Below are 25,181 nucleotides of genomic sequence, written 5' to 3'. Positions count from 1 at the left end.
ACTCAGGTAAAGTTTTGGTGTCCGAGGACACTGCAGCATAAGAGGCTTCCTGCCTAAGGTTACTTTTAAATATGGGCCTGCCAATCTGAATTTTGGGTTTGGGGAAAGCCTTGCAACCTCTATAAGAGGCCGCATGATTTTCCCCGCAATTGCTGCAGCACACTTTTTCTTGGATCACCAAGTTGGGGCAATTAGATTTTGCGTGCTCCCCACCGCACACAACACATCGGACCTTGCGGTTGCAATTAACTGCCAGGTGGTTGAACCCCTGGCAGGCGTAGCATTGTCTTACGACTTTGCGGTTACGGTATTTTTCAACCGTAACCAAAGTGAACATAATGTTTTTGATTTGCATAAATTTAGCGGAATGTCCACTGTCCGGTAAAGTAATTTGGAATAGGGAGAGGGGAGTATTATTTCTCCGTTTGAGTTGGGCAACTGTAATGGGTGAGAAATCTAATTCTTTGATATGAGACGCAAGGTCCTCAGTGTAGGTACAAGTCAAGCCAAGCCATGCAATAGCTAACAGGCGGAGGGGGGAACCCCCTTTTACCTGAAAGCTAGAAGAGTTGGAGCAGAAGAAAGCGCCGGAGCGCACCAATAAGAAAAGAAAAGGGGGGGGGGAGGAGAAAGCATTATGGCCTCGCTAGGGCTGCGAGGCCGCTTTGAAGGGCGTCTATTTGCTGTTGTTGAGCTTGAAGCTGGGAGAGGACTTGAGTGAGAAGAGCAAGGATCTGGCTGGAGTCAGGGGTGGTGAGTTGTTGCAGAGCAACAGGACGGGGAAGAAAGTCCGTGGTGGTCTTTGGTGCAGTGCTTGGAGTCCGCTGATTCCAGGCGTTGCCGACTTGTGTAGGAAAGGTCCTGGGGAGCTTTTGCTGGCGGGGCTGAGGTCGTGCGGGGCAGACCGGGGCATTGGCAGGATGGGGACCTCCACAGAGGGCGCAGCTGGCTGGAGTAGACTTGTCCTTCGTGCACTCGAAAGAGCGGTGCTCTTTGGCGCACTTCAGACACCGTGGAGCTCTAAAGCACTTCACAGCAGTGTGGCCGAAGCGTTGGCATCAGTAACATTGTACTGGAGTAGACTTTGGGTGAAGGCGCTCGACAGTGATGCGAAGGTGCCCGATGTGGGAGACTCCGAAGATATCCTCGGCGTTGTAGGTCTTGTTCAGGACAGTCAGGTAGAGGGGAAGAGGTTTCCTTTCGGGGCCGGTCTTCATTTGGAGAACTTTGGTTACTTCAAAACCGAGTCCTTTGAGATCGTCTTGAATTTCATTTGTTGGGTATGACAAGGGGAGACCCCTGATGACAACCTTGAGAGGCCTTTTGCTGGGGAGGATGCGACCGTGGTATTCCATTCTGTGGTCACGGAGATAGCTCTCAACGAGCTCGACGTCATCAGTGAGGGAGAGGTAGACCTTGAGATCAGGACCCGTGATTTTCCCTTGAATGGAGCCTGCACAGAGCTTGTCGAGTTCAGCAAGTAGTTTAACTGGGTCGGGAGCGCTGGCGATCGTGATGGGAGCCGGTCTGGATCTTGCTGTACTAGGGTTGGCAGTAGGAAGTGAGGGAGCTACACTTGCTTCGGTGTGATCGTCGTCTTTAGCGTTGTTGCCGTCCACTTGAAGGGGAGAAAACCTATTGCTTAAGGGTAGGTCAGTAGCTGGAGCGGGAGGAAGTGAAGCTTGTGGTGGGAAGTCCTCGGATCACAAATTTCATGAGATTAGGGCCTTTGGCCCGCCTGGAGTAGAACTCCACCTGATTAATTTTGAGGTATTGAATTAATTTGTTACGCTCAGTGGGATCGTCACAAATAATTAAGCACTCGTTGGTGCGGGTTAAACTTCTACTTTTGAATAATTTGCAGTGAATGCTAAGATCCCTGACAAAGTGAAAGTAGTCTTGGGAGGATGAGATAACTAGAGGGGGTAATCCCACTGTAGAGGGGGGAGGAGGAGTTTCCTCTGTATTAGGAGCAATAACGCTCTTATCTAGGGGGGAGAAATTATTGGAGGTTTTTACTGGAGTCACAGTACTGGGGGAGGGGATGGTTTAAAAGTTTTCTTAGGGGAGCTGAATGGGGAGGTTTCTAGTTTAGCTACAAGAGCTTTACAGAGTTCAGAGAATTTAGGAGCACAATGAAGGAGTCTTACCAAGGACTCGGCGAAGGCTGCATCTTGGGTGCCAACGTCGCGGGTCTGGTAGAGGTCGTTCACTGCGCTCGCAATGGCGGTTCCAGTGTGTTTAGTGATGTACTTCTCATCTCGGAGGTGAGTTCTGCCCAGGATTTAACAAAATTCATCTGCAGCGCATTGGAAAAATCGAATGAGGGGGTAAGTGCTGGCATTGGGTTCGGACGGTCGGGATTACTCCCGACCGCCTCACCGCTGGCCGACACCGCATTCCTCTTCGCCACTCCTGCGGCGGGTTTCCCTTTTTTTCCTGTCATGAGGAGACGTCCGTCTCTGACGGAATCCAGAACGGGAATGGAAATCCCTTTTTGGAGCTGTTTGCACAATAAACACCCGAACAAACACCCATTTGACTCAATTTAACACATGCTAAAGAAATGTAAACATCAGCAGCAATGCTATCGCTACGAAGCACTGGATCAAGTTTGCTCCCAAAGTGGATGCGTCGGCTCCTCCTCTATAGGGGCCTTAGGCTTTAGATCAAGCAATTTGCTTCCCACCTGTGCTATGCAATTTCTTACTTCGCTAAGGATGGTGTTTCAAAGCTATTGTTACTGAGAGTTTTTGCAGCTCCGAGATAGAACAATAGAAACGTCAAATTTATTATATATTGAATAACGCGATAAAAACTAGTGGTGGTAAACTTCTTACTTGTCAATCCTCATTTCTTAATCTCTTCTAAAATGGACAAAGAAAACTAAGTTGAATAGCGTTGTTTGTGGCTTGTGGCTTTAATCTTTTCCGATGATTGCTGTAAATTACTTCTCACTGCGGAATATTGATCAAACTCATATGCGGTACGAACACTTTATTTTTGAGATTCAGATAAAGCCACATTTCAACTATGAATTTATTAGTACATCCTATTTGATTTCAGATTTTTCTTTTTTTTTTTTTAATTTCAGCCTTAAAAGCAGCTTACTACCAAACTTTTATGAGTCACGGAATGGAATGTGCGGCGTACGTAGAGGGTTTGAAAATTCCTTTTAAAATTTTACTCACGTTGTGAATTCGTACATTATCGAAGAAAGTTATTATTTTCTTTGTTCTTTTGCTTCTTACATTGACAGCAACATAAAAGTATTGAATTAAAGAAAATTTCCATCTTCCAGTTTTCCACGGGATGGAGATGAGGGGGGGGGGGAGGACCGTACTTTCTAATAAAACTTATTTATTAATTTATGTTTCTGCCATATTTTCCTCATAGTGTGTTCATTAGTTAATTTTCAATGAGAAAATTTTTAACTATCATGAAATAAGTTCTCTTTGTGTTGTGGATTTTTGAAAATCATTTTACAACGTTAAATATTTTTCACCACAGTGTCATCGTTTTAACTCAGCTTATGAACAATAAAAATTATGATTGTTTTCATAAAAAAAGTTTGTTTACGTTTAGGAAAGAACTCTTGGCGATATTTCGTTTATGTCAGTCAAACCATTTTTATGATGACTGGATTAAAAAGGTATATAGATTACAGAATTCGTTATGTTTAAATAACTGATGGAAGATCAATTAAAAAGGAAACTACCACCATATATCCGTGAGAAGTTTTTTGATGATTTACGTAGCATGACAGAATTAAATCATTTAATTGGGAAATTAGAAACATATGAAACAGCAAGAATTAAAATTCACCAATTAGGCAGTTTGAGAAATAACTCTGCTACAAATGTAAAACAATTTGCGCTTTCCAAGCATAACAAAGACTTATCATCTTCCTCTTTTAATAATATGTCATATTGTCATCGAATAAAAATGCCTTGCATTAAATGTTTTTTTTTTTTTAATCAATCTTATGACCACTATCAAAATGAAGTTTTATCAAGAATTCATCATTATTAAATTCAAAATCGTGGAAATGGCTGCTTTAGAACAATTTGCTATGGGATTTGAATGAATTTCGAACGTTTAGTGGCTATAGTTTATTGGAGTTGCGAATTGGGTATGCAATGTATTATGAATCATTTTTTTCAGCAGCACTACAGCATGATGCAAGCCAAGGCTTTATCTGTCTCCTTCCCCCCAAGCGGTAGGACTTTTTACTAGGTTTCTCCATTTTATTTACTCCCAATATCCAAATCTATCTCTATACTGTCCAACCACCTTTTAGCTGGTCTTCCTCTTCTGCTAGTAGCTGCAGTCTTTGAAAGGCTAGTTTTTGAACTGGCTGGATATCTGACCGTCAAAAAATGTGTCCCAGTCATCTCATTTTGTTGGATTTTATTTATGTAGAGTCATGAGTGTGTGTGGGGGGGGGGGGAATCTTACGTTTTCGAAGAGTATTAACATTAAAGTCGCATGTAGGGTGGCATTTTGTCTGAAACATTGTACCCTACTTAACTCCGTTAATGAACTGTTGTTAAGGGGACATCTTTACATTAATATTAACTTTAAACCTTTCTTTGAGAACCCTCCTTTTTATAATATATTTGAGAGCAGTATCATTTTTTGAGTCTGTATACGCATTTTCATTTTATTTGTTCCATTTATCCAAGTCACACCCAAAGTTACTGCGAAAACATGACGTTTTAGCCTACATGAAAGAAGGCTTAATGCATCTTGAAAATATTACAAAAAAAAAAAATAAATAAATAAATAAATAAATAAATAAATAAAAAATAAAAAATAAAAATAATAATTAAATAAATATCGAAAAATTAAAAATTGGAAAGTAGGGTATTGAGATGGGGGGAAATGTCGCTCTGTCTGTCTGTCCCCCCTCCCCCTAATATCTTTCGAGTGAATAGTCCGATTCGAACAAATTTTTTTTTGTTCGAAAGATCTCGGCGAGGACACCTCATTTCTATATTTCATTTTTTGATTTGAACTATTTTTTGTTCAATTTTGAACAGTTCAAAAAATTTAACATAAGCGACTACGGGGAAATTCAAGGCAATTCCGAACTGTGAGGCGAATTTGCTTCAAACAAACTTTGTAGAAAAAAGCTTTTGTTGAAAAACTTGTATATAAAATATCTTTTTGATTTGAACAATTTTCCGTTCAATTCTGAACAGTTCAAATCCCTTAACATTAGCGACTACGGGGAAACTGAAAGTCAATGTAGATTCCGTACTTGAAGGCGGATTTATTTAAACAAATTTTGTTGGAAATAGCTCTTCACGACAAACTCCAGACTCCGACTCCTGTGCCCGAAAATTAGTCTGACTCCGACTCCCCGACTTCGACTCTGACTTCTTAGCTTTGGTAAAAATTTATACACGGAGGACAAATGACTGACTCCGATTCTTGGATATTGGACTCCGACTCCTTTATCCCAAAATTAGATTGACTCCGACTCAGAAGCTATGTTTTTAACTGTGAAATAATTATTCTTGATATGACTTGTTTTTATTTTCACGCTAAAGTTTCAATTTAGGTTTTCAGTTTTCGGCGGATAAAATTGAAGTCATTTCTTTTTTTACACAAAGATACGCGCAGACGATTTTTTTTTTAGACAGTGAAAATTATTTCTTTAAGTTGACATTTTTTGTTTCTATTTATTTTGGTAAGTGCATTAATTCATTTAAAAAATTATTTTTGGCAACAGGGGAAAAAGAAACGAATATCTTTTTCCTTTTTTTTTTACTCGTTTACTTATAGACGGAACTTCTTGTTCGTTTCATGATTTAGTATTTAAGAACATGAGAGGATTTTAATTTATTTTTTGACACGAATTGTGTAAAAAAAAAATCGTTTGAATTTAAAATTGCTTATGAATAGTTACATTTTCTCTCAATAGATGGCGTTAGTATGATTATTTGACTATAGTATAGTCCTTAGAACTTCTTTCAACTGAAGGAACTAGTTTCTTAATGTGAATGAAACTTTCCATCTAAAATTGGAGAACTTTACCTTTAAAATTTCGCATTTATCAGAATGAAACAAATTAACTATGGTTTATTTACCGGGCTCGTTGCTTCATATTTTCATCCTTAACACCGTGACCCTTTTGAATCCCTCTACAGTCCCTAAAGGCAGCTAGGCCCCGTTGAAAAGCCTAGCATTGGTGCCCCACCTTTTTTTATACTCAAGAGACCGCACCTCTTACTAAAATTGGTCTCGCGTGCTAGAACACAGATAATATCTAATTTTCAATATTTTCTGCAGAAAACATCGGAAAAAATGAAAAAGGAAAGAAAATTAAAAACAGAACTGTTTTAATCATTTTTTATGCGAACGAAGGAATCGTCAAATTTATTATATATTGAATAACGCGATAAAATCTAGTGGTGGTAAACTTCTTATTTTTCCCTCCTCATTCCTTAATCTGTTCTAAAAGGGACAAAAGAAAACAAAGTTGGATAGCGCTGTTTATGGCTTTAATCTTTTCCAGTGATTGCTGTAAATTACTTCTCACTGCGGGATATAGATCAAACTCATATGCGGTACTAACACTTTATTTTTGAGATTCAGATAAAGCCACATTTTAACTATGAATTTATTTGTACATCCTATTATTTGATTTCCGATTTTTCTTTCTTTTTTTTTTAATTTTAGCCTTAAAAGCAGCTTACTACCAAACTTTTATGAGTCACGGAATGGAATCTGTGGCGTACATAGAGGGTGTGAAAATTCCTTTTGAAATTCTACTCACGTCGTGAATTCGTACGTTATCGAAGTAAATTATTATTTTCTTTGTTCTTTTGTTTCTTACATTGACAGCAACATAGAAGTATTGAATTGAAGAAAATTTCCACCTTCCAGTTTTCCTTCGGGGGACCATGCTTCCTAATAAAACTTATTTATTAATTTATATTTCGGTCATATTTTCCTGATAGTGTGTTCATTTGTTAATTTTCGATGAGAAAATTTTTAAGTATCATGAAATAATTTCTCTTTGTATTGTGGATTTTTTAAAATCATTTTACGACATTAAATATTTTTCACCACAGTGTCATCGTTTTAACTCAGCTTATGAATAATATAAATTATGATTATTTTCATTTTAATGTTGTACGTATTTTCTTCGTGTGTCATTTCTTTCTGTAATTGCTAATGCTAATCGTAAAAGCAAGTGAAAAGGCAAAAGAAAAGGGCAAAAATTTACATTCATTTTCCTTTTCTATTTTCATTACTTTTCAAATTCGTTATCCCAACGCTGAAAACAACGAAATTCGGATTAAAAGCTTTATTTCATCTGTTACACCTCTTCCGGGCTCTAAAATGATCTTTAAAACTACATGTTACGTAATATTTTGATATTATTTTTGCATAACTTGTACAGCAAGCAAATTATATTGATTTAAACAAAAAGCCCTCTTTCTTTGAAAAAAAAAACAAATGAATAAAATATTTAAAAGCTTTCTTCCTTAATTAACCACTTACGTATTCGCAGAATTGTAAAACAAAATTTCAGTCAATAGTTTTTTCGTTAATTTTATAATATTGAATTTAACTTGTTAACGTATCACTGATTGACAGCACTTTCAACGTGTCCAAATGACTACAAATACAAATATCAGTCAACGCCGTAATCTCAATAACCTAAATTTTGCTCAATTGTGTGCATAAGATTTCGTGAAGAGTTTTATCCCTGTTTCTGGAAATTTAAATTAAAATCTACTGAGTAAAAACGAAGAAAGATATAAGAACATAAACTGTCGGACAATCATGTATGGAAGGAACTGATCTCAGCCACTCCATTGGTTGAGTTTGGGTGGAGTCAGTACAGCGCAAGTGCAATGCGTGAACAGTTCAGGAATTGCGAATGAAGAATGGAACAAAATCATATAAAACTGCAGAAGAGAAAGTCACTAAGGAGAGTGCTGATCTCAGCCACTCCATTGATTTAAATTTGGGTGGAGTTTGTATCGCGCAAGCGCAATTAGTCTGCTGTCGCGTCAAGAACTGAAGATTTGCGGATCCTAATAGTTATAGCTCAGAGAAAATTTCAAATATAGCTTAAGCCGGAGAACGGAAACGCTAGAACTCTAAGCGAAAGTGTAAAGAAAGTGAATTTTTATAATGAAAATTAGTTTTATTTTAATATTTTGATGGGCAAATCCTTTTTTCCTAAGTGAGATACACTTTTGATTGCTGGCATTCTTAATTTGACCAAAATTTATAAAAGACATTTTTTATATTGTCATGGTAAAAAGTTATCTGTTTAGCAAACTCTGTTTCTCTTTCGGGTTGCAGTCAGAATACGACGAATTTCAACTTCAATTTCTGAAAACTTCAGACAGGTGCGAAAATTTTCCTTTCATATTTGGTTTACATAATGCAACTTTAAAGTTTTAGACGCGATAAGTTCTGGGTATTATGCAGGTCCAGCATTTCAAATGTTTCCAGGGGAGGGGGGATCAAGGGGTACATACTAAATGCATATTATATTGAAAAAATGCAAAAAACACTTCCCCTTGGAAATCATAGGCCATTATGTATTAGGCTAGGACTGCGTTAAGATTATTACGTAAACACACACACACATATATTTATACAGGGTGTTCCGTTTTAGTCTGCAAGACCTTTATTTTCACAACCGTTAGCCCTAGATTTATACCTCCAAATGCAAAAATGTTCAAAATCAGTTGCAGAGTTAAAGATATTGAAAGTATGAAGTGAAAATAAAAATAAGTCAAAAAATACAAAATTTAACTTTTTATACGGGCCCTAGGTCCCCTAACTTATGTTTAGGGAAATAATCTCCATTAAAAAATTATTCCAACACAAAAAGTTAGAAATTAGTACGACGAATATTCACCGAGATATGAAACGCAGTGTTTTGTGACTTAGACCACTTTTTACTCGTCGTCAATAACACCTTTTGGGGGAAAATATAGCAGTTAACAAGTGTTTGAAATTATATGTGTGGTTTTTTACATTGTTCGAGGATTTGTTGCGGGTTTTTACGTATCACGGCATAACATCTGCATTTATTTTTGAATAGCAATGAAAAATGTAAATACCTTGTTTTTTTTTTTACTTAGACTACTTGTCACTCTTCTGAAAGGGCGATAAGTTCCAATCTTATCTTCTGTATGGTCCCTTAAAACTTTGAAATGGAATATATCCTTGAGTTTTGGTCGCACAAATGTCAAGTTTTTTGTGTCAGTAATAGTTTTCAATGGAGATTATTTGTCTAAATATTAGTTAGGGGACCTGGGGTCTGTATAAAAAGTTAAATTTTGTCCTTTTTATTTTTGCTTCAAAGTTTCAATATCTTAACCCTGCATCTGATTTTGAACATTTTTGCAATTGGAAGCATGCATTTAGGACTAACGGTAGCGAAAATAGAGGTCTTGCAGGTTAAAACGGAACACCCTGTATAAACAATTTTTCAAAATTGACGCATCATAAAATGCCTTCAATCAGTGTTGAAAAGAAATGCCTTTGGCTAGAATGGATGATTTTCCAAATGTGACACGAAAAAAGGCTTAAACCAAATTTTATGGATTATACTAGCATGAATTCTCGAAATTTTTTTTTCAAATTTGACACACAAAACATACTTTTAAAAAAGTTGAACAGGAATATCGTTCTTTTCTTGAACGGATTCTTCTACGATTTTCCAGATTTGACCGATCAAAAAGTGTTTTAAATTAAGGTTCATTGTTTTTGATAGCATGAATAGGGAAGTTGCAACCTATTAAATGTTCATATTTTGACTATTGGATATTGCTAATTGACCCTCAAAACTAAAAAATTCTCCATCGCCGAATTTTAAAACACCGTGATTGATTTTTAATGAGTTTTTAAAAATCCACGCGCAAACGTGCGCTCTTGTGAAACGTCACGAGCTTACGTCACAGGGCACTAATGGGCAGCCTTCCGCCGAAGATCCCTTGTTTTCGCTACGGACATTTTGAGCGCGCTGATATTTTTATTTTTAGAAATTCAATGATCCTTTTGAACATACTATGGAGGTCGGATCCGTTAAAACACAATCTAATAATCTTCCTCAAGTAACATCAATGATGGTATTCGAATATTTCCGAGAGGATGAGAGGTTTAATGTTCCAGAAACGCGAGAAGTTAAATGCGAGGAGGTAAGCCTTACGTTTCGTCTTCGAAGCCAACTGCACGCCCTTCGGCTTCTCCCGCGGCGGAAGAGCGCATGACGTCACTTCCTGCGTCATTTGACGTCACAATCGCTTGAACTTTAAAAATTAATTTAAAAAAAACTACTTATCGCAGCGCAAAAATTTTTTCACATATGATGTTCGTACATGTTACTCTATCATATAAAAATAAAATTGAAAAATCGAAAACTTCCCTATTCGCGAGTGACTTTTCAGATCAAACAGATCAAGAAATATTTGAAATCAAGTTTCAGAAGAGTCTAAATTTTTGCTTTCATGGACTCTGGAATGACCATTAAGATTTGACACACTAGGAAAGGTCTTGGAACAAACTTTACATGCGTATGGTTTTTCTCCAGTATGAACCCGCAAATGAACTTTTAGATTTGACGACATAGCAAAAGTCTTTGAGCAGAGTACACAAGCGTATGGCTTTTCCCCCGTATGGATCCTGACATGTTGTTTCAAATTTGACATATCCGAAAATGCAGCAGCGCAGACCTTACAAGAAAATGGCTTTTCTCCAGTATGACTCCTCATATGCCGAACCTTTTGTGAGGCACTACAAAGTGACCTTGAACATATTTCGCAAGTATACGCTTTTTTCGTTCCCTTGTTACTCAAATGTGAAGACGGTTTTCTGTCAGAATAGATTTTCAAATGCTCTTTAAGTCTTGCCTTGTCAGGAAACGAACGAGAACAGGTTTCACAAGCAAAGGGTTTTTCACCAGTATGAACCCTCACGTGACTTTTCATTGTTTCAAAACGAGTAAAGCTCCTTGAACAAATTTCGCAAGAGTATGGCTTGTCGCCGGTGTGGCGTTTTAAATGATTGTGCAGAGACGTCAAATGAGCAAACGAAGTTGAACAGTACTTACACGAATGTGGTTTCTCGCCAGTATGGATCTGCAAATGCCTCCTCCACTGCGAAGATTGCGCAAACGACTTTGAACAAAGTTGACAAGAGTATGGCTTTTCGCCGGTATGACACCTTACGTGCTGTTTCAAAGAGGACGACTGAGAAAACGTCTTTGAACAAAATTCACAAGCAAATGGTTTTTCACCAGAGTGAACTCTTGAATGTATCTTCAAGTTCCATTCCGTGGCGAAAACCTTTGCGCAATGTTGACAAGTATATGACTTTTCAGCACTGTGGATTCTCATATGAGTTTTCAGGCAAGTAGAGGTTGAAAACATCTTTCCGCAAATCTCGCAAGGAATTACTCTTTTCTTTTTCAATTCTGTATAAGGATCAACTAATTCTGGAGATATTGTAGATATTTTTTCAGGCGCTTCAACTATGGGGAGATTCTTATCTGATTTTGTATCTTCTGGTTCTTGAGTGTAGCAATCTTCGCTACTTGATCCACAAGAGGGTTTCTCTTCAATGAATAGTTCGGGATGTTTTTCCATATTTTGGTACGAGTCTATTTCTCTTCAATTATGTTTATTTATTTTGTCTCAGGTTTAAAGTTTTTAGGTTAATTCACTTCCACGGCCACTTGCTAGTTTCATCTTAAAGACATTTTTCACGAATAAATATTGAGTCTTCGATGTTTCAAACACTAGAAGTGACTTTTCAGCAAGTATATGACTTTTCAGCACTATGGATTCTCATATGAGTTTTCAGGCAAGTAGAGGTTGAAAACATTTTTCCGCAAATCTCGCAAGGAATTACTCTTTTCTTTTTCAATTCTGTATAAGGATCAACTAATTCTGGAGATATTGAAGTTATTCTTTCAACAGCTCCAACAACGGACGGATTCTCACAAGAGTCTGTATCTTCTGATTTTTGAAGACAGCAATTTTGGTTACTTGATGCACTAGAGTATTTCTCCTCATACAGGAGAGAGTATTTCACTAGAGTATTTCTCCTCGAAGTACAGCTCCAACAACGGACGGATTCTCACAAGAGTCTGTACCTTCTGATTTTTGAAGACAGCAATTTTGGTTACATGATGCACTAGAGTATTTCTCCTCATACAGGAGAGAGTATTTCACTAGAGTATTTCTCCTCGAAGTACAGCTCCAACAACGGACGGATTCTCACAAGAGTCTGTATCTTCTGATTTTTGAAGACATCAATTTTGGTTACTTGATGCACTAGAGAATTTCTCCTCATTGAATAGTTCTGGATGTGTTTCCATGTTTTGCCACAAATCTATTTCTCTTCAAGTTTAGGTCAGTTCAATTCCACGGACACTTGCTAGAACCAAATGAATTTGGACGAGTGGAAATTGAGTATGCAGTTTCAAGAGCTTGACTGCTCTCTACACTTCATACACAATTTTAAATACAAAAAACTGTCTTCACTGCACGGTAGATATCAGAACATTTAAAAATTGAAATCAATGGATGCTCTCATTAAAGGTCAAAGAAGCTAAGTGTTGTTAAAAGTCAATTTCAATTTCAGTTTCACCACCATAGCTGAATCGTTTGCTGTTAAAATTTTAGTTTAATTTTGGAGATTTCTTTAAAAAAAAAAATGTCAATGCTTTTTTTTCGTTCGTTTTTACGCTTTTCAACTACAACAAGAAGTTAAGACTGTTTCTTCTTGTCCGCAGATACAGTGCATATTTTCATTAGCGTGAAGAGTTGAGACACCACGAAGGGAAACGACACCTGAAAAATTGATGAAAAGAATCGTTAATTTCAGCGAATACATGATACTTGAAATACAGTGCAATATAGAAGGAAAATTTGACACTGAATATGTTTTAAACTTTCACTAATCTTGCAGTTGATTGATTAAGGAAACAGTTTTTCCAATGTTGGTCTGAAAAGATGAATTTAAATCATTTTAATATATTGTTATACCATAGAGTTTAAAAGCTAAGGAGCTATATGTTTCCGCTTCCAAAACGCGGCAATATAGTTTCACTTCACCAGATTTGCAACTTATTCGACTGAATTTAGAGTAAATCTGCTGGTCTTATTTTTACCAGAAAAACAGAAAACTTCAAGAAAAAAACTTTCCTGTGAAGGATTCATTGTGTCATAAGAAAGAGTTTTCTAGTGTTTATAGCGACGAACAAAAGTCAAAAAAGAAAACCCATCTTGTAAACAGTGAAATCAGGATGAAAAAAAAAAATCTTGTCGATTTTGTGAAAAACTGAGAATTAAGGCTGTTTGACCTACAGTCTCATTTTCGAAAAGTACCCGGGTCATTATACAAAAAATGTAGGTTTTTAAAGTTGGAATTCATGAAAAAAAAAATTAATTTGAATTTTCAAATTCAAATTATGTTTTTCGCAATCACGAGTGTGTGTATGAGGCATGTATGTTTGTGTGTGGGGGGTATGTTTTTGTGTAGGGGGTATGTATATGTGTGTGTGTGTGTGTAGGCATGTGTGTTTGTGTCTGTGTGTTGGCATAAGTGTGTGGGTAGTTGTGTGTATTAATGTGTGTGTCGGGGGGGGGGGGTATGTGTATGTGTGTGTGCAGGCATGAATGTGGGGGTAGTTATGTGTATGTGTCTGTATGTATGCGTGTGTGTATGTGTTTGTGTGTGCGCGTGTGTGTGTAGGACATGGATGCAACCTGCATACGGCTTTCGCTATAGGAGCAGCATCGTGAGGAGCCGGTCGACGGTGATGGTGTGGAGGGTGGAGGTGGGGAAATAAAATGATAGGACGCCAAAAACAGTCAAGTGAAAACAATAAGCAATTGTGATTGCTCAAAAAATCTTCAATTTTTATAAAAGTTACTTTATATTGTTCCTTTTAGGAACATTTTTACTCTCACATAGTTAGTCACATTCTTTATTGGTTATTTTGTAACTTTCTTTGGTAGTTAAAATTTTGGATGTGAACGGAGGGTAATGGATAGAGTAATTATATATTTTAAATGTTATTTTTAAACTTTTCATTTAAATAGACATTGCATCTTGTATGAGGAACACGATTTGAACTGATTAAAATGTAGACATCTTTCTTAAAATGGATTTTTAAAGAAAGTTGTATGCTATATTTATGATTGTATATCCTCCATTACAGGAATCATACATTATCCTCCGTTTCTGTATCCTCCGTACTGTAACGGAGGATACAAATACTTATGTTTTGCTATGATCATTGTGATTTAGGGTTAATGCAACATGTTATTTAGCATTTACTAAAAAAAAGTGATTCAATTTTAACTAGAAAATTTTTTTTGTACACAAACAATTCTTTCCTTTTTAACCCAAGAACGGAGGATACACAAAGTTAAAGACCTATTTGACTTCAAAGGGAATAATGCTGAAAATCTGTTACACTAAGTTCTTTAGCTTCACTATGAAGACCCAGAGTTGAAAAGGGCTAACTTGTGATTCTAAAGCTCTGTAATGAGCTGCCAGTACTGCCATCTATAGGAAATTCATTTTCTTAATTAAATCCCGAACGGAGGATGCAAGAAATACTGTGACAGTGATTCAAAAGATTATGAATGCTATAAATTTTTTTATTTTACAATTTAATTCTTTTAACCTATTAAAAAACCATCAAATCATTTAAATTTCACTATTAAATCTGTTGAATTTTTTTTTTTTTTTTTTTTGATTGAGTAAATAAATGAAAAAGTACATGAGAAGAAATAGTTTGTAAGCTTTTCACATACCGGACAGAGCCTGTTCACGGACTGTAGGTCGGAGACAGTCTGCCATAGGAAAAGAGGCTCTAGCAGTGGCGCAGCGAGGGGGGGGGGGGACACCCCCAAGAGGCATTGGTTTTAACATAAATGCATATTCTAATACAGTAGTTTAAATGTATGAAAGGACTGTTTTGATCAAGGAACCCCCTCCTAAATGTGGTTTTGATCAAAAAGCCAAACCCAGAAGGTATTTTTGATCAAAAACCTGCATTCAGAAAGTATTTTTGATCAAAGATCCCCATCCCCCCAAGGTAATTTTGATCAAGAAACCCCTCCAGAAGTTTCTCTGGTTGCGCTAGTGGGCTATTGGAATAAGAAAGCCCACGGTTCCAACTTATAGAAGATATCTTTCATTTACAGTCTATGTCTTCTATTGTTTTTGATAGATCTAACCACCTGCTAAGCGCCTATACAACAAGGGAATGCCATATTAAGCGCCTTTCCTCCAGTTTTATAGGGCAATTTGTGTTCTAGGGTTTTCTCATACAGCAAAAAATATAACCTCTTTATTACTGTTGCACTTTGATTTAGAAAAAAAAAAACATCCAATGCAAAGCATTCCTTTTTATAATGCTTTTCACAATCACAAATCGAATTGTGATACTCGTTGGGTTTCTTGTTTCTACAAATGAAATGGAAATGGTGAAGAAATTCACATCCGTCATATCGGCTGATGGTTTTCCAGATTAGATAATATGAGGTAAATCCATAGAAAAAAAAGAGAAATGGTAATGATGAAGTGATAATAAAGATATAGATATTATGGTCAATTTACACTCGTGAACTTAACGTAAAGATTTGCATATTGTTATCTTTTTCTTTATTATTATTATTTCTTATCAATCTTAAATGATAGGAATTTTCAATGTGGAAATATTGCATTTAGAAGAAGTTTTTCGATCCAGTTTATCCATATTATAGCTGTTTTTAATGAAAAATTGTGACTTTACACTACAAAATCCCGTTTTTTCATGTAAAATATGGATGAGTTAAACCTTGAACAAATGCAGACGATTTGTAACCATGATGACGAAAATTAGTTCCTCTAAATATGCTTTCAAAACAACGAGCTACACTTATTCTCACCGTCATGGTAATTTGCAAAATCAAAGGAATATCAAAAATGGTGAGTTGAGGTAAATAAGCAATGTCATAGCTCAAAAAGGAAAGTTTTTGAGGAATTCCGCAAATCTGAAAATTGAAAAACCTGGAATTTTGCCAACTAGAGGAAAATGCATTTATCATTTTTCTACCTTTACCGAAAAAATCATATTTTAAAAGAATGTCACTTTTGTATCACTAGAATATTTATTTTGATGACTGGTTGTTTAAACGATTTACTAGCTTTTTACGGGACATGGGACATATAGTACATCTATAAACTTAAAACTGAAATTTTACTGAATAAAAAGAAGTTCCACTTATTTACTTGGGAACAAAACTTAAACACTTTCAGGTCTGAGCTATTTCGACCGCATATCTCCCTTCAGACTGGGGTTTTTTGGCTTTTCTAATGATTTTTTAAAACATATTTGGAAGATGTGTATTTTAGTAATTTTTATTGTGTTACATACTTCAAGATGTTTTCCTTCATAATAAGGAAACAATTTGAATGAATTAAAAATCAATTTTTAGTAAGAAATTATCGTAAAAAGCATGTTTGAAACTAAAAAAAAAAGTTCCGCATAGGAGAACATAATTTTTAACCATAAAAAATTACTCAGACTAAGTTAAAAACTTACCTAAATCTTGAAAAAATATTTGAAAATAGGTATAATTTGAAATTTAACATTATTTAATGAAATTTGCTTTTGTATAATACATTTCAAAGCACAAACTCAAATTTATACTCCCTATTCTATTACGATTCATGTTGTTATTTCTGCCTGGTGCTGCCATCTATGTATAAATTTTTTTGGAAAGTAAAAGGTTCATAGAAAGTATCTAAAAAGGTTAGAAATGTACAGAACTCTTACTTTTGTAATTAAGAGAATAAAAATTTGACTCCAAGAGAATCTCGGTCTTAGTTCCCTTCACCAAAAACGGCAATCCGAGTGACACTCAGGCACAGACTTCACAGGATGATCGGTCGAATTTTCTCTGGTTTAAATTATTCCCAAGGATTTTTTCATGATGACCTATCATTACATTCTAATGCACTCTACCCGCGTCACACTGTCATTTGCAAAAGTAAAATACAAACATACACACAGCCAATAAACAAATAAAACATTTCATTGCTTGTTATAACTCCTTAATTCTATCACATATAAAAATGAAAAAATATTTATTGACTTTTTTTTTGTAAGTGAAAATTTTAGTTACTTTCAGGGCCCGATAACTGAATAAAGCAACTAGGATGTATTTTAATGCCCCTGCTTTTTAGGGCCCACAAAAAGGCTGAAACTGTTTTAGCCAATTACTAAAATTGTAAATTTTGACTAGAAGGGACCCAGAAAAAGTGTTTGGCCTTGGGTCCCCAGAGATCTTAATTAGGACTTGGTGACTTTCTTTTTTGCAAGTAACACTTTGTGATATCATTTCATAACACAAAAGAACCTGGCAATGATTTATCATAATAATATTTTTTATTTAAAAGCATCAGAGAAAGTATATTATCTTTTATCAGATGCAATATTCTCTTGATTTTTTTTTACAATCATAAGATAACAATATAATATTTTTCAAAAAGTGTAATTTACTAAATTAACACATTGATTGCAAAAGCTGTTTTAATTTTGTGGATTTCAAAAATTATCAGTTTAATCATACCATGTACATTTAAAAAAGCCTATTCAGGAAATTTTTTTAACAGTTTATGAAATAAAAAATCTTAATTAAATAATGAAACTAATGTATTAAAATTTACAATTTACTATTAACAAAATATCATGCTCTTGAATCAACAAAAAAAAAAGCAAATTCAGCGACACTGAGATAATTCACACTCGTTTATTTCAGTCATGTACATAGGCTACGAATAATCTCGTAGTAGGCATTTAAAGTGTTAAAATGCATTTAAAAAGTTAGTAATAGCTAGTGAAAGTAAGATAAGAATCAAGTTTTAAAATAATAATTTGAATTTTGATATCTAGAAGTCAAATTATGTTCCTTGTAATCACATATTACCATAGGACCCTCCTCGCTGGTTTTTATTTTTGTCTCAGCAAACAGCATAAGACTAATGTCACAAAATCTGTTCAAAATCAGCTTCAGTAATCATATACTCATAGCAAGTATCTATGAATAAATGTAACACTGCTCTGTTTGAAGAATTGGATTGTTTCCCCACAAAAATATTTTCCTCGAAATGAGCATGGTCAAGAATATGGGGTGAGTTACTTTTTTCTTAATGCTGACTTATTTTCTCTCCTAAAAAAATAATCTCAAAATACATTCAGTCGCTGTTTTCATTTTCTCTGCTGACGCCACAAGTGAATGAGTCGCTAGGGTTACCAAAACAAAGTTTCAGGACAGTGCCAAACTTTGTCAAACGATTATTTTATTTTTCTAACAATTCTCGTTCAGCTAATAATTGCTCGCAGTGAAAAATCACCAAAAGCTAACATCTTGCCAGAAAAGACAAGCACAAGCTCCAATTCAAGATGGCTGTCTTCACTTGTGACGTCACACAAAGAAGCATTTTGTTTTAGAAATATAACATTTAAAAAAAATGTTTAAAAATTAAATGTTGGGAAAATAAAAGTATTTTCTGGTTCTTTTGACTGAAGGAAACACCCCCTTCACTAGTTTAGTAGGTGACATGCACCTTGTTTTTTGTACTTTCTGGACATAAAATCTGTACTTGTTTGCAATCAATTACGCATCACAAAAAGCTTTTTTAAATTTGCTTGGAAAATTTTTGTGAAAATCGAAGTTTGAAACGGTTAACTTGTATTTACAATTAGAAAATTTTTCAAGAGATAAAATGAAACTTTGCTAGAATAAATTCTCAATTATCCAATTGACTACCGTAAAACCTAAGAAAAAAAATCTGAGCAAAATTTGCAAAACGGAAAAAAGATGTGTTTCTAATTTTTGCAAGGATGAATACATGAATAATTTTTCAAACTTAACACATCAGCAAACGTCTTAAATCAGGATTAAGTATCAGGTTTTTGGCTAAAATGGCAGGCACATTGAAAGATTCATTAAATTTTGCCCGTAAAAAAAGACTAAATCATGATTCATTGATTTTACAGGCATGAGTTCTCGAATATATTATAAAATTTTACAAACAAAACATACTGTAAAACACAGGGCCCGACTAACTAAAAGTGAGGCCCAAGGCCCACAATAATTTGGAGGCCCCCTGAAGGCTATTATTTAAAAAATGTGTGTATTTTCTGTATAGTTGTAATGCTATGCATAATTCTTTAAGTAATTTGGGGCCCCTTAGGAAGAGGGGGCCCCAGGCCCAGACCTAGTAGGCCTGTGCGGTAATCAGGCCCTGGAAAAACAGGTTGTATAAAAATAGTTTTTCGCTTAAACAGACTTAAAATTTTTTTCCAGATTTGACAAAACAAAAAATGTCTTAAATTAAGGTTCATTATTTCTACTTGTACGAATTCTCAAGTGACTAACAGAATAAACAAATCAAGAAACACTTCAAATCAAGTTTCACAAGAAGCTACCATAGACTAATAATAAGAATAGACCGAGCTATGGCAACCCTTTTGCTGCTCATAAACCCAACCTAACAACAGCGGGCGTTGATCGTAACAGATGATCAACGCTCGGGAGAAATAAAATAAATAGAATTGATGGAACACGGAAGAATGATCTTTTATGAAGTCCGATTTGTAAATTTGTTATTCTAAGTTGTAAATATTTTGTTAATATAGTGAGTTTTTTGTTTAGATAGTATTATGCATTTTCTTTAGTCAATTTCAATAACTCTCTAAGCAATTAAAGATGCAAGCACCCAAAAAGAATCGGCAAACGGTAAGATTTTTACCTACAATTTCAATTTAAAATACCGATTTGTACATTTTTGCGTGAACGCAAAACGTTCACGCCAACGCTGACGTAGAAGTTCCAAATGAAATAAAAGTTACTGAAAACTGTGATCAAAAACTAATTACTAATGTCAAAATAATGCATAACTAAAAGAAAAACAGTACAATATCTGCGACTGGAAAATAAATTACAATGAAAACACATTACGTCTTAAAAAATACATGTCGAGTGCCAAACTATAGATAATGTTGCCATCTAGCAACCATGCTGCCAAAGTTTTCGCCAAGCCTCCCACCAGTCACATGATGTATCCATGAACCAATTTTTTCATCAGCAAGTCTGGGAAAGCTCGGTCTACTCTTATTATTAGTCTATGGGCTCTACTTTTTTCTTTTCATGGACTTTGGAGTGACTTCTAAGATTTGACCTACTGAGAAAAGTCTTGGAACAAAACCTACAACAGTATGGTTTTTCCCCGGTGTGGACTCGCAAATGAACTTTTAGATTTGAGGGTATAGCAAACGACTTTGAACAAAGTTCGCAAGAGTACGGCTTGTCCCCCGTATGGATCCTGATATGCTGTCTCAAACTGGACATGTCCGAAAACGCAGCAGAGCAGAACTTGCAGGAATACGGCTTTTCCCCGGTGTGAATCCTCATGTGCCGAACCTTGTGTGAAGCATTACAGAGAGACTTTGAACAAATTTCGCAGGTGTATGTTTTTTTCTTCCCCTTGCTCAAATGTAAAGCTGGATTTTTATCAGAATAGGATTTCAAATGCTCGTTGAGTCCGGACTTGTCGGGAAATGAACGAGAACAAGTTTTACAAGTAAATGGTTTTTCACCCGTATGGACCCTTACGTGTCTTTTCATTGCATCAAAACGAGTAAAGCTCCTTGAGCAAATTTCGCAACAGTATGGCTTGTCGCCCGTGTGGCGTTTTAAATGATTGTGCAGAGACGTCCAATCAGCAAACGCAGTCGAACAGAACTTGCACCAATATGGTTTCTCGCCAGTATGAATCTGCAAATGCCTCCTCCAAACCGAAGATTGCGCAAAAGACTTTGAACAAAGTTGACAAGAATATGGCTTTTCGCCAGTATGACACCTTACGTGCTGTTTCAAAGTTGACGACTGAGAAAAAGTCTTTGAACAATACTCACAAGCAAATGGCTTTTCACCAGAGTGAACCCTTGAATGTATCTTCAAGTTCCATTCCGTGGCGAAAACCTTAGGGCAATGTTGACAAGTATATGACTTTTCAGCACTGTGGATTCTCATATGAGTTTTCAGGCAAGTAGAGGTTGAAAACATCTTTCCGCAAATCTCGCAAGGAATTACTCTTTTCTTTTTCAATTCTGTATAAGGATCAACCAATTCTGGAGATATTGTAGATATTTTTTCAGGTGCTTCAACTATGGGGAGATCCTCATTTGATTTTGTATCTTCTGGTTCTTGAGTGCAGCAATCTTGGCTACTTGATCCACAAGAGGGTTTCTCTTCAATGAATAGTTCGGGATGTTTTTCCATATTTTGGTTCGAGTCTATTTCTCTTCAATTATGCTTATTTATTTTGTCTCAGGTTTAAAGTTTTTAGGTTAATTCAGTTCCATGGGCACTTGCTTGTTTCATCTTAAAGACATTTTTGACGAATAAATATGGAGTCCTCAATGTTTCAAACACTTGACCGCTCTCTAGATTTCGTAGGAAATTCTGAATAGAAAAAACTGCCTTCCATGCACAGTGGATATTAGAATATTTAAAAAGAATATACTGCACAAGAAATAATGTTATCAATGCACAATTTCAAAAGTGGTAGATGAAGCTAAGTGTAGGTCAAAGTCAGTTTAAACCTCAGCATCTTCACCATAGTTGAATATTTTACAATTCAAATTTCAGTTCAAATTTGAAGTTTGAAGATTTGCGTAAACAAGAATAAGTCCATTTTTTATACGTTTTTATGATTTGAAACTAAATCATAAAGTTTGTCCGCAGATACAGTCGCACAGCTGGTGTTTTCAGTTACTAAAAAAGTTCATAATTGTGAAGATGTCAGACACCACGAAGGGGAAAACAGCTGAAAATTAATGAAGGCAATCATTAATTTTAGCGAATACATGGTGCTTGAAATACAGTGCAAAGCATAATGAATATTTGATACTAAATATCTTTCAGAGATTGACTCATTGTTTATGAGGCAAAGAAACTTGAAAAAGGTACAGAAACTGTGATTTTATTTAGAAAACATTTTTTTCGCTGCTGATCTGGAGCACTGAATGTAAATCATACTTTATATTAGATTATACGGTTGCAAGTATGCAGAGGAAAAAATAGTAGAAAATTTCGTTGTAGTATGAATACAATAAAATTTAAGTTATCTGGAATGAAAGCTAAATAATGAAGTACATAAAAAAACTAGTGTTACTTTTGGTTTAACAGCGTTTCATGAGTTTTTTTCAAACCTATAGGATTTTAGTACAAAGTGTTGTACAGTAGAACCTCGATTATCCGAGCTAATTGGGACTGCTAGTGCCTCGGATGTTGGAAATCTCGGTTGATAGAAACTTCGTAGAAAATCTGGTCAAAGTGGCAAACTTTTAAAATGTAATAATTAAAAATACAATAGAATATTTTTAACAAGTTGAAAATGAACACATAAAAAGTAATATTTTACAGGTAAAAAACTAAAATAGGAAAATAACTTGTAGTAAGATTTAAAAAAATAATCGAATTTTTGTACAATGCCAAGTTAGATATTAAAAGATGCATTAAAAAACATCACAAATTTCCATATTCAAATAGAAAATTCATCATTTCATAAAACATACGTTATTTTCTTTAAAAAATAGACATACTTATCCGCTTGGTTAATCGAGGTTCTACTGTATGTAGATAGTTTCGATTATGCTCCATTAATCACCGCTTAATTACAGGCTAACCATTTGAGGGGGGGGGGAAATTAGTGAGGAAATCACACCCTCTGAAGTTTTGTTCCAAAAAAGATTACAATGTTTAAAGATGAAGTATTAGCATCCCATATTTTTGCATTAATGCAATTTATTACACGGTTCATATTCAAAATGGAACAGAAAATTCTATGGTACTTTATGGTATTTACACTTTCGACAAGGACAGATCCAGAAATGCTTCAAGTAGGGGGCGTTTGATTTTTTAACTTAACTTTTACTATGTATCTGATTACACATGCTTGAGGGGAGGGACATCATTTTTATTTAAAACAACAAAAATATAGAGATTTTTCCAAGGAGGTCCTCAAATTCTTCCTTTCCCTTTCCGCTGAAAGAGACATTCTGAAATTGAGTTTCAGAAATTCAATTTCATAATAATTCCGGTGGAATGTTTTGAAACTCTTTCCCTCTAACATCATCGAAGGTCGTCTAAAATTGCGCTTTTTGGAAGGGAGATTTGAACTACATTACTTTCTTTAACGTAATCAAAAAGAGAGCTTTCAATTTGGAAAAATTGCATTTGCAGGGTCCCTCAAGGGAGGGGCGATCGCCCCCATCACCTATCCCTTGTATCAACCCCCAATTGTGCCCGTCCCTGACTTTCAATAGATGAAAACGTTTTGATAAAAAATTTGTTGAAGTTAATCAACTTCTAAACTAAGAGCACACTTTTTGTGCAAATGTATATATTATTAATAATTTAGCTAATTATTAATTTTAATATTTGGAGCTTGTTAAGTGGCACATGAGTCATTTGAATACAGTACAATGCAAGTTACAATTCTTCACTTTTTTTGCAATAAATACCTTTTTGACTCGCTATTATTGTTTCAACTAATAAATCAAAAGATTCTTCAGTCACGCCATCACAACACCGTTTGTACTCCTCCCCTTACAACCACCTCATTTTTCTTTGTTCTTCGGTGGGAAGTTGATTTTTTTGATAGAGTCAAAACAAAGTGCAACAAATAAATTAAGAAATGGAAATGTACTGATTTTGTACTCCTGTATATGAATGGTCCATTTCTGCATGCTTGATTTTAGTAAAGTGATTTACATAGAAATAAGCAAAAATCCTCAAGCCCGTACTGTTTCAAAATTCTTTGGATATCTTTTTTTGGATTCTCGTATTTTTTGTATAATCTAGCTTTTACTACTAATTAGTCACTTTGGACGACTGTAAACAGACAAAAGGAGCATAACTGTAGGATAAATCAGAAGATGGAAGAAAAACAGAAAAGGGAGTTAAATGTCAAAAAAAAAAAATTTAAATGGAATTTTTAAAATTCAAATTCCAGCTTTTTCATGGATGTTCAATTGTGTTATGAATGTGTTTTTCTTTCTTTTCTTAGTTTTTTTCCCCCTTTTAATTGCTATTAGTAATTCCCTTCAACACCCCTGACACACACTCTATTAGGAACTCTGCTGGCTTAATGCATCTTTATATTTTGAAAATGATTGTTTTGCATTCATGCTCTTTGTTGGATCTAAGACACATCGATCGTACTTCGGACACTTAGATATAATGTCTTGGATTTATAAAGCTGAAAGCCAGGGTCTGATTAAGATATCAAGGGGCCCTAGGCCAAATACTTTTTTGAGGGGGCCCCTATATTCAAACTTTATAACTTTATCTGTTGGCTAAAACAATTTTAACCATTGACTAAAGTAATTTCAGCCATTTTGGGGCCCCTAATGCCTGGGCCTAGGTGGCCTATTCAGTAATTAGGCCCTACTGAAAGCATTACCCTCCTTAACATGCAACGCATTGATTGTTTTTGCTTTGTAAGCATTAACTTTGCTCATTCATTCTTCTTCAATCTCAAACACTGGGTATATTCTTAAAAATAGAATAATAAACTTGCATGACTTCTTGAGACTAGCCAGTAATGCCTAACAAGAAAAACATTTAATTACGCTCCCCCCCCTTAAATGAAGGAACTGAATCTGAACACACATCAGTACCAATGCACATGAATATCAAACAGGAAGTTACCAACCATCCTAAGGCCAGTGCTGATGCAGAATGACTTGAAATGCACTGACAATCCGGTGTACGGTTGTAACCGGGAAAGTGGTTTTACCCAGCATCCTTAGCGGCTATGCCCACCAAGTAAGCAAAATCCTAACGCAAGCATTTTGCAAAGTGCATTCTGGGTAAAAACCCCGCTTTTACTCTTGTTGAAAGAAGGTGGAATGAAAGATTTACAATTGCCCGGGTCTAAAACGTCATAATGATATCAACACAACTTATTTGAAAACGAGTGTTACAAATAAATAATTACTAATCCATAGAAATTCCGTGTTCAAATATATTGAATTTTTCGCATCATAAATGAATGCGAAAGGAAACAACAATGGAAATGTTTTCTTCAGTCAAAAGTACAGTTGGATCTACATATATCGAAGTAGC

The 25,181-nt window shown here is 35.4% G+C and overlaps 2 protein-coding genes across 2 annotated transcripts in view; both read right to left on the bottom strand.

The window, feature by feature from the left end:
• Window positions 1-9,476: 9,476 nt before the first annotated feature.
• Window positions 9,477-11,834, bottom strand: LOC129227871 (zinc finger protein 227-like). The gene has a single exon (XM_054862491.1). It carries the CDS (start codon window positions 11,622-11,624, stop codon window positions 10,455-10,457), a length of 1,170 nt encoding a protein of 389 aa, XP_054718466.1. The 5' UTR covers window positions 11,625-11,834; the 3' UTR covers window positions 9,477-10,454.
• Window positions 11,835-12,749: 915 nt separating this feature from the next.
• The window catches only part of LOC129227879 (zinc finger protein 271-like), a 38,132-nt gene continuing 25,700 nt past the window's right edge, over window positions 12,750-25,181 (bottom strand). Inside the window, exons 2-3 of the mRNA XM_054862499.1 lie at window positions 20,661-21,351; window positions 12,750-12,833 (exon numbers count right to left, since the gene is read on the bottom strand). Of these exons, the coding sequence (XP_054718474.1) occupies window positions 12,750-12,833; window positions 20,661-21,351 (775 nt within the window). The remainder of the gene's footprint in view (window positions 12,834-20,660; window positions 21,352-25,181) is intronic.

This window comes from Uloborus diversus, chromosome 8 (assembly GCF_026930045.1).
Source record: "Uloborus diversus isolate 005 chromosome 8, Udiv.v.3.1, whole genome shotgun sequence".
Taxonomy (NCBI): domain Eukaryota; kingdom Metazoa; phylum Arthropoda; class Arachnida; order Araneae; family Uloboridae; genus Uloborus; species Uloborus diversus.
This window is presented reverse-complemented; position numbering and strand designations above follow the sequence as displayed.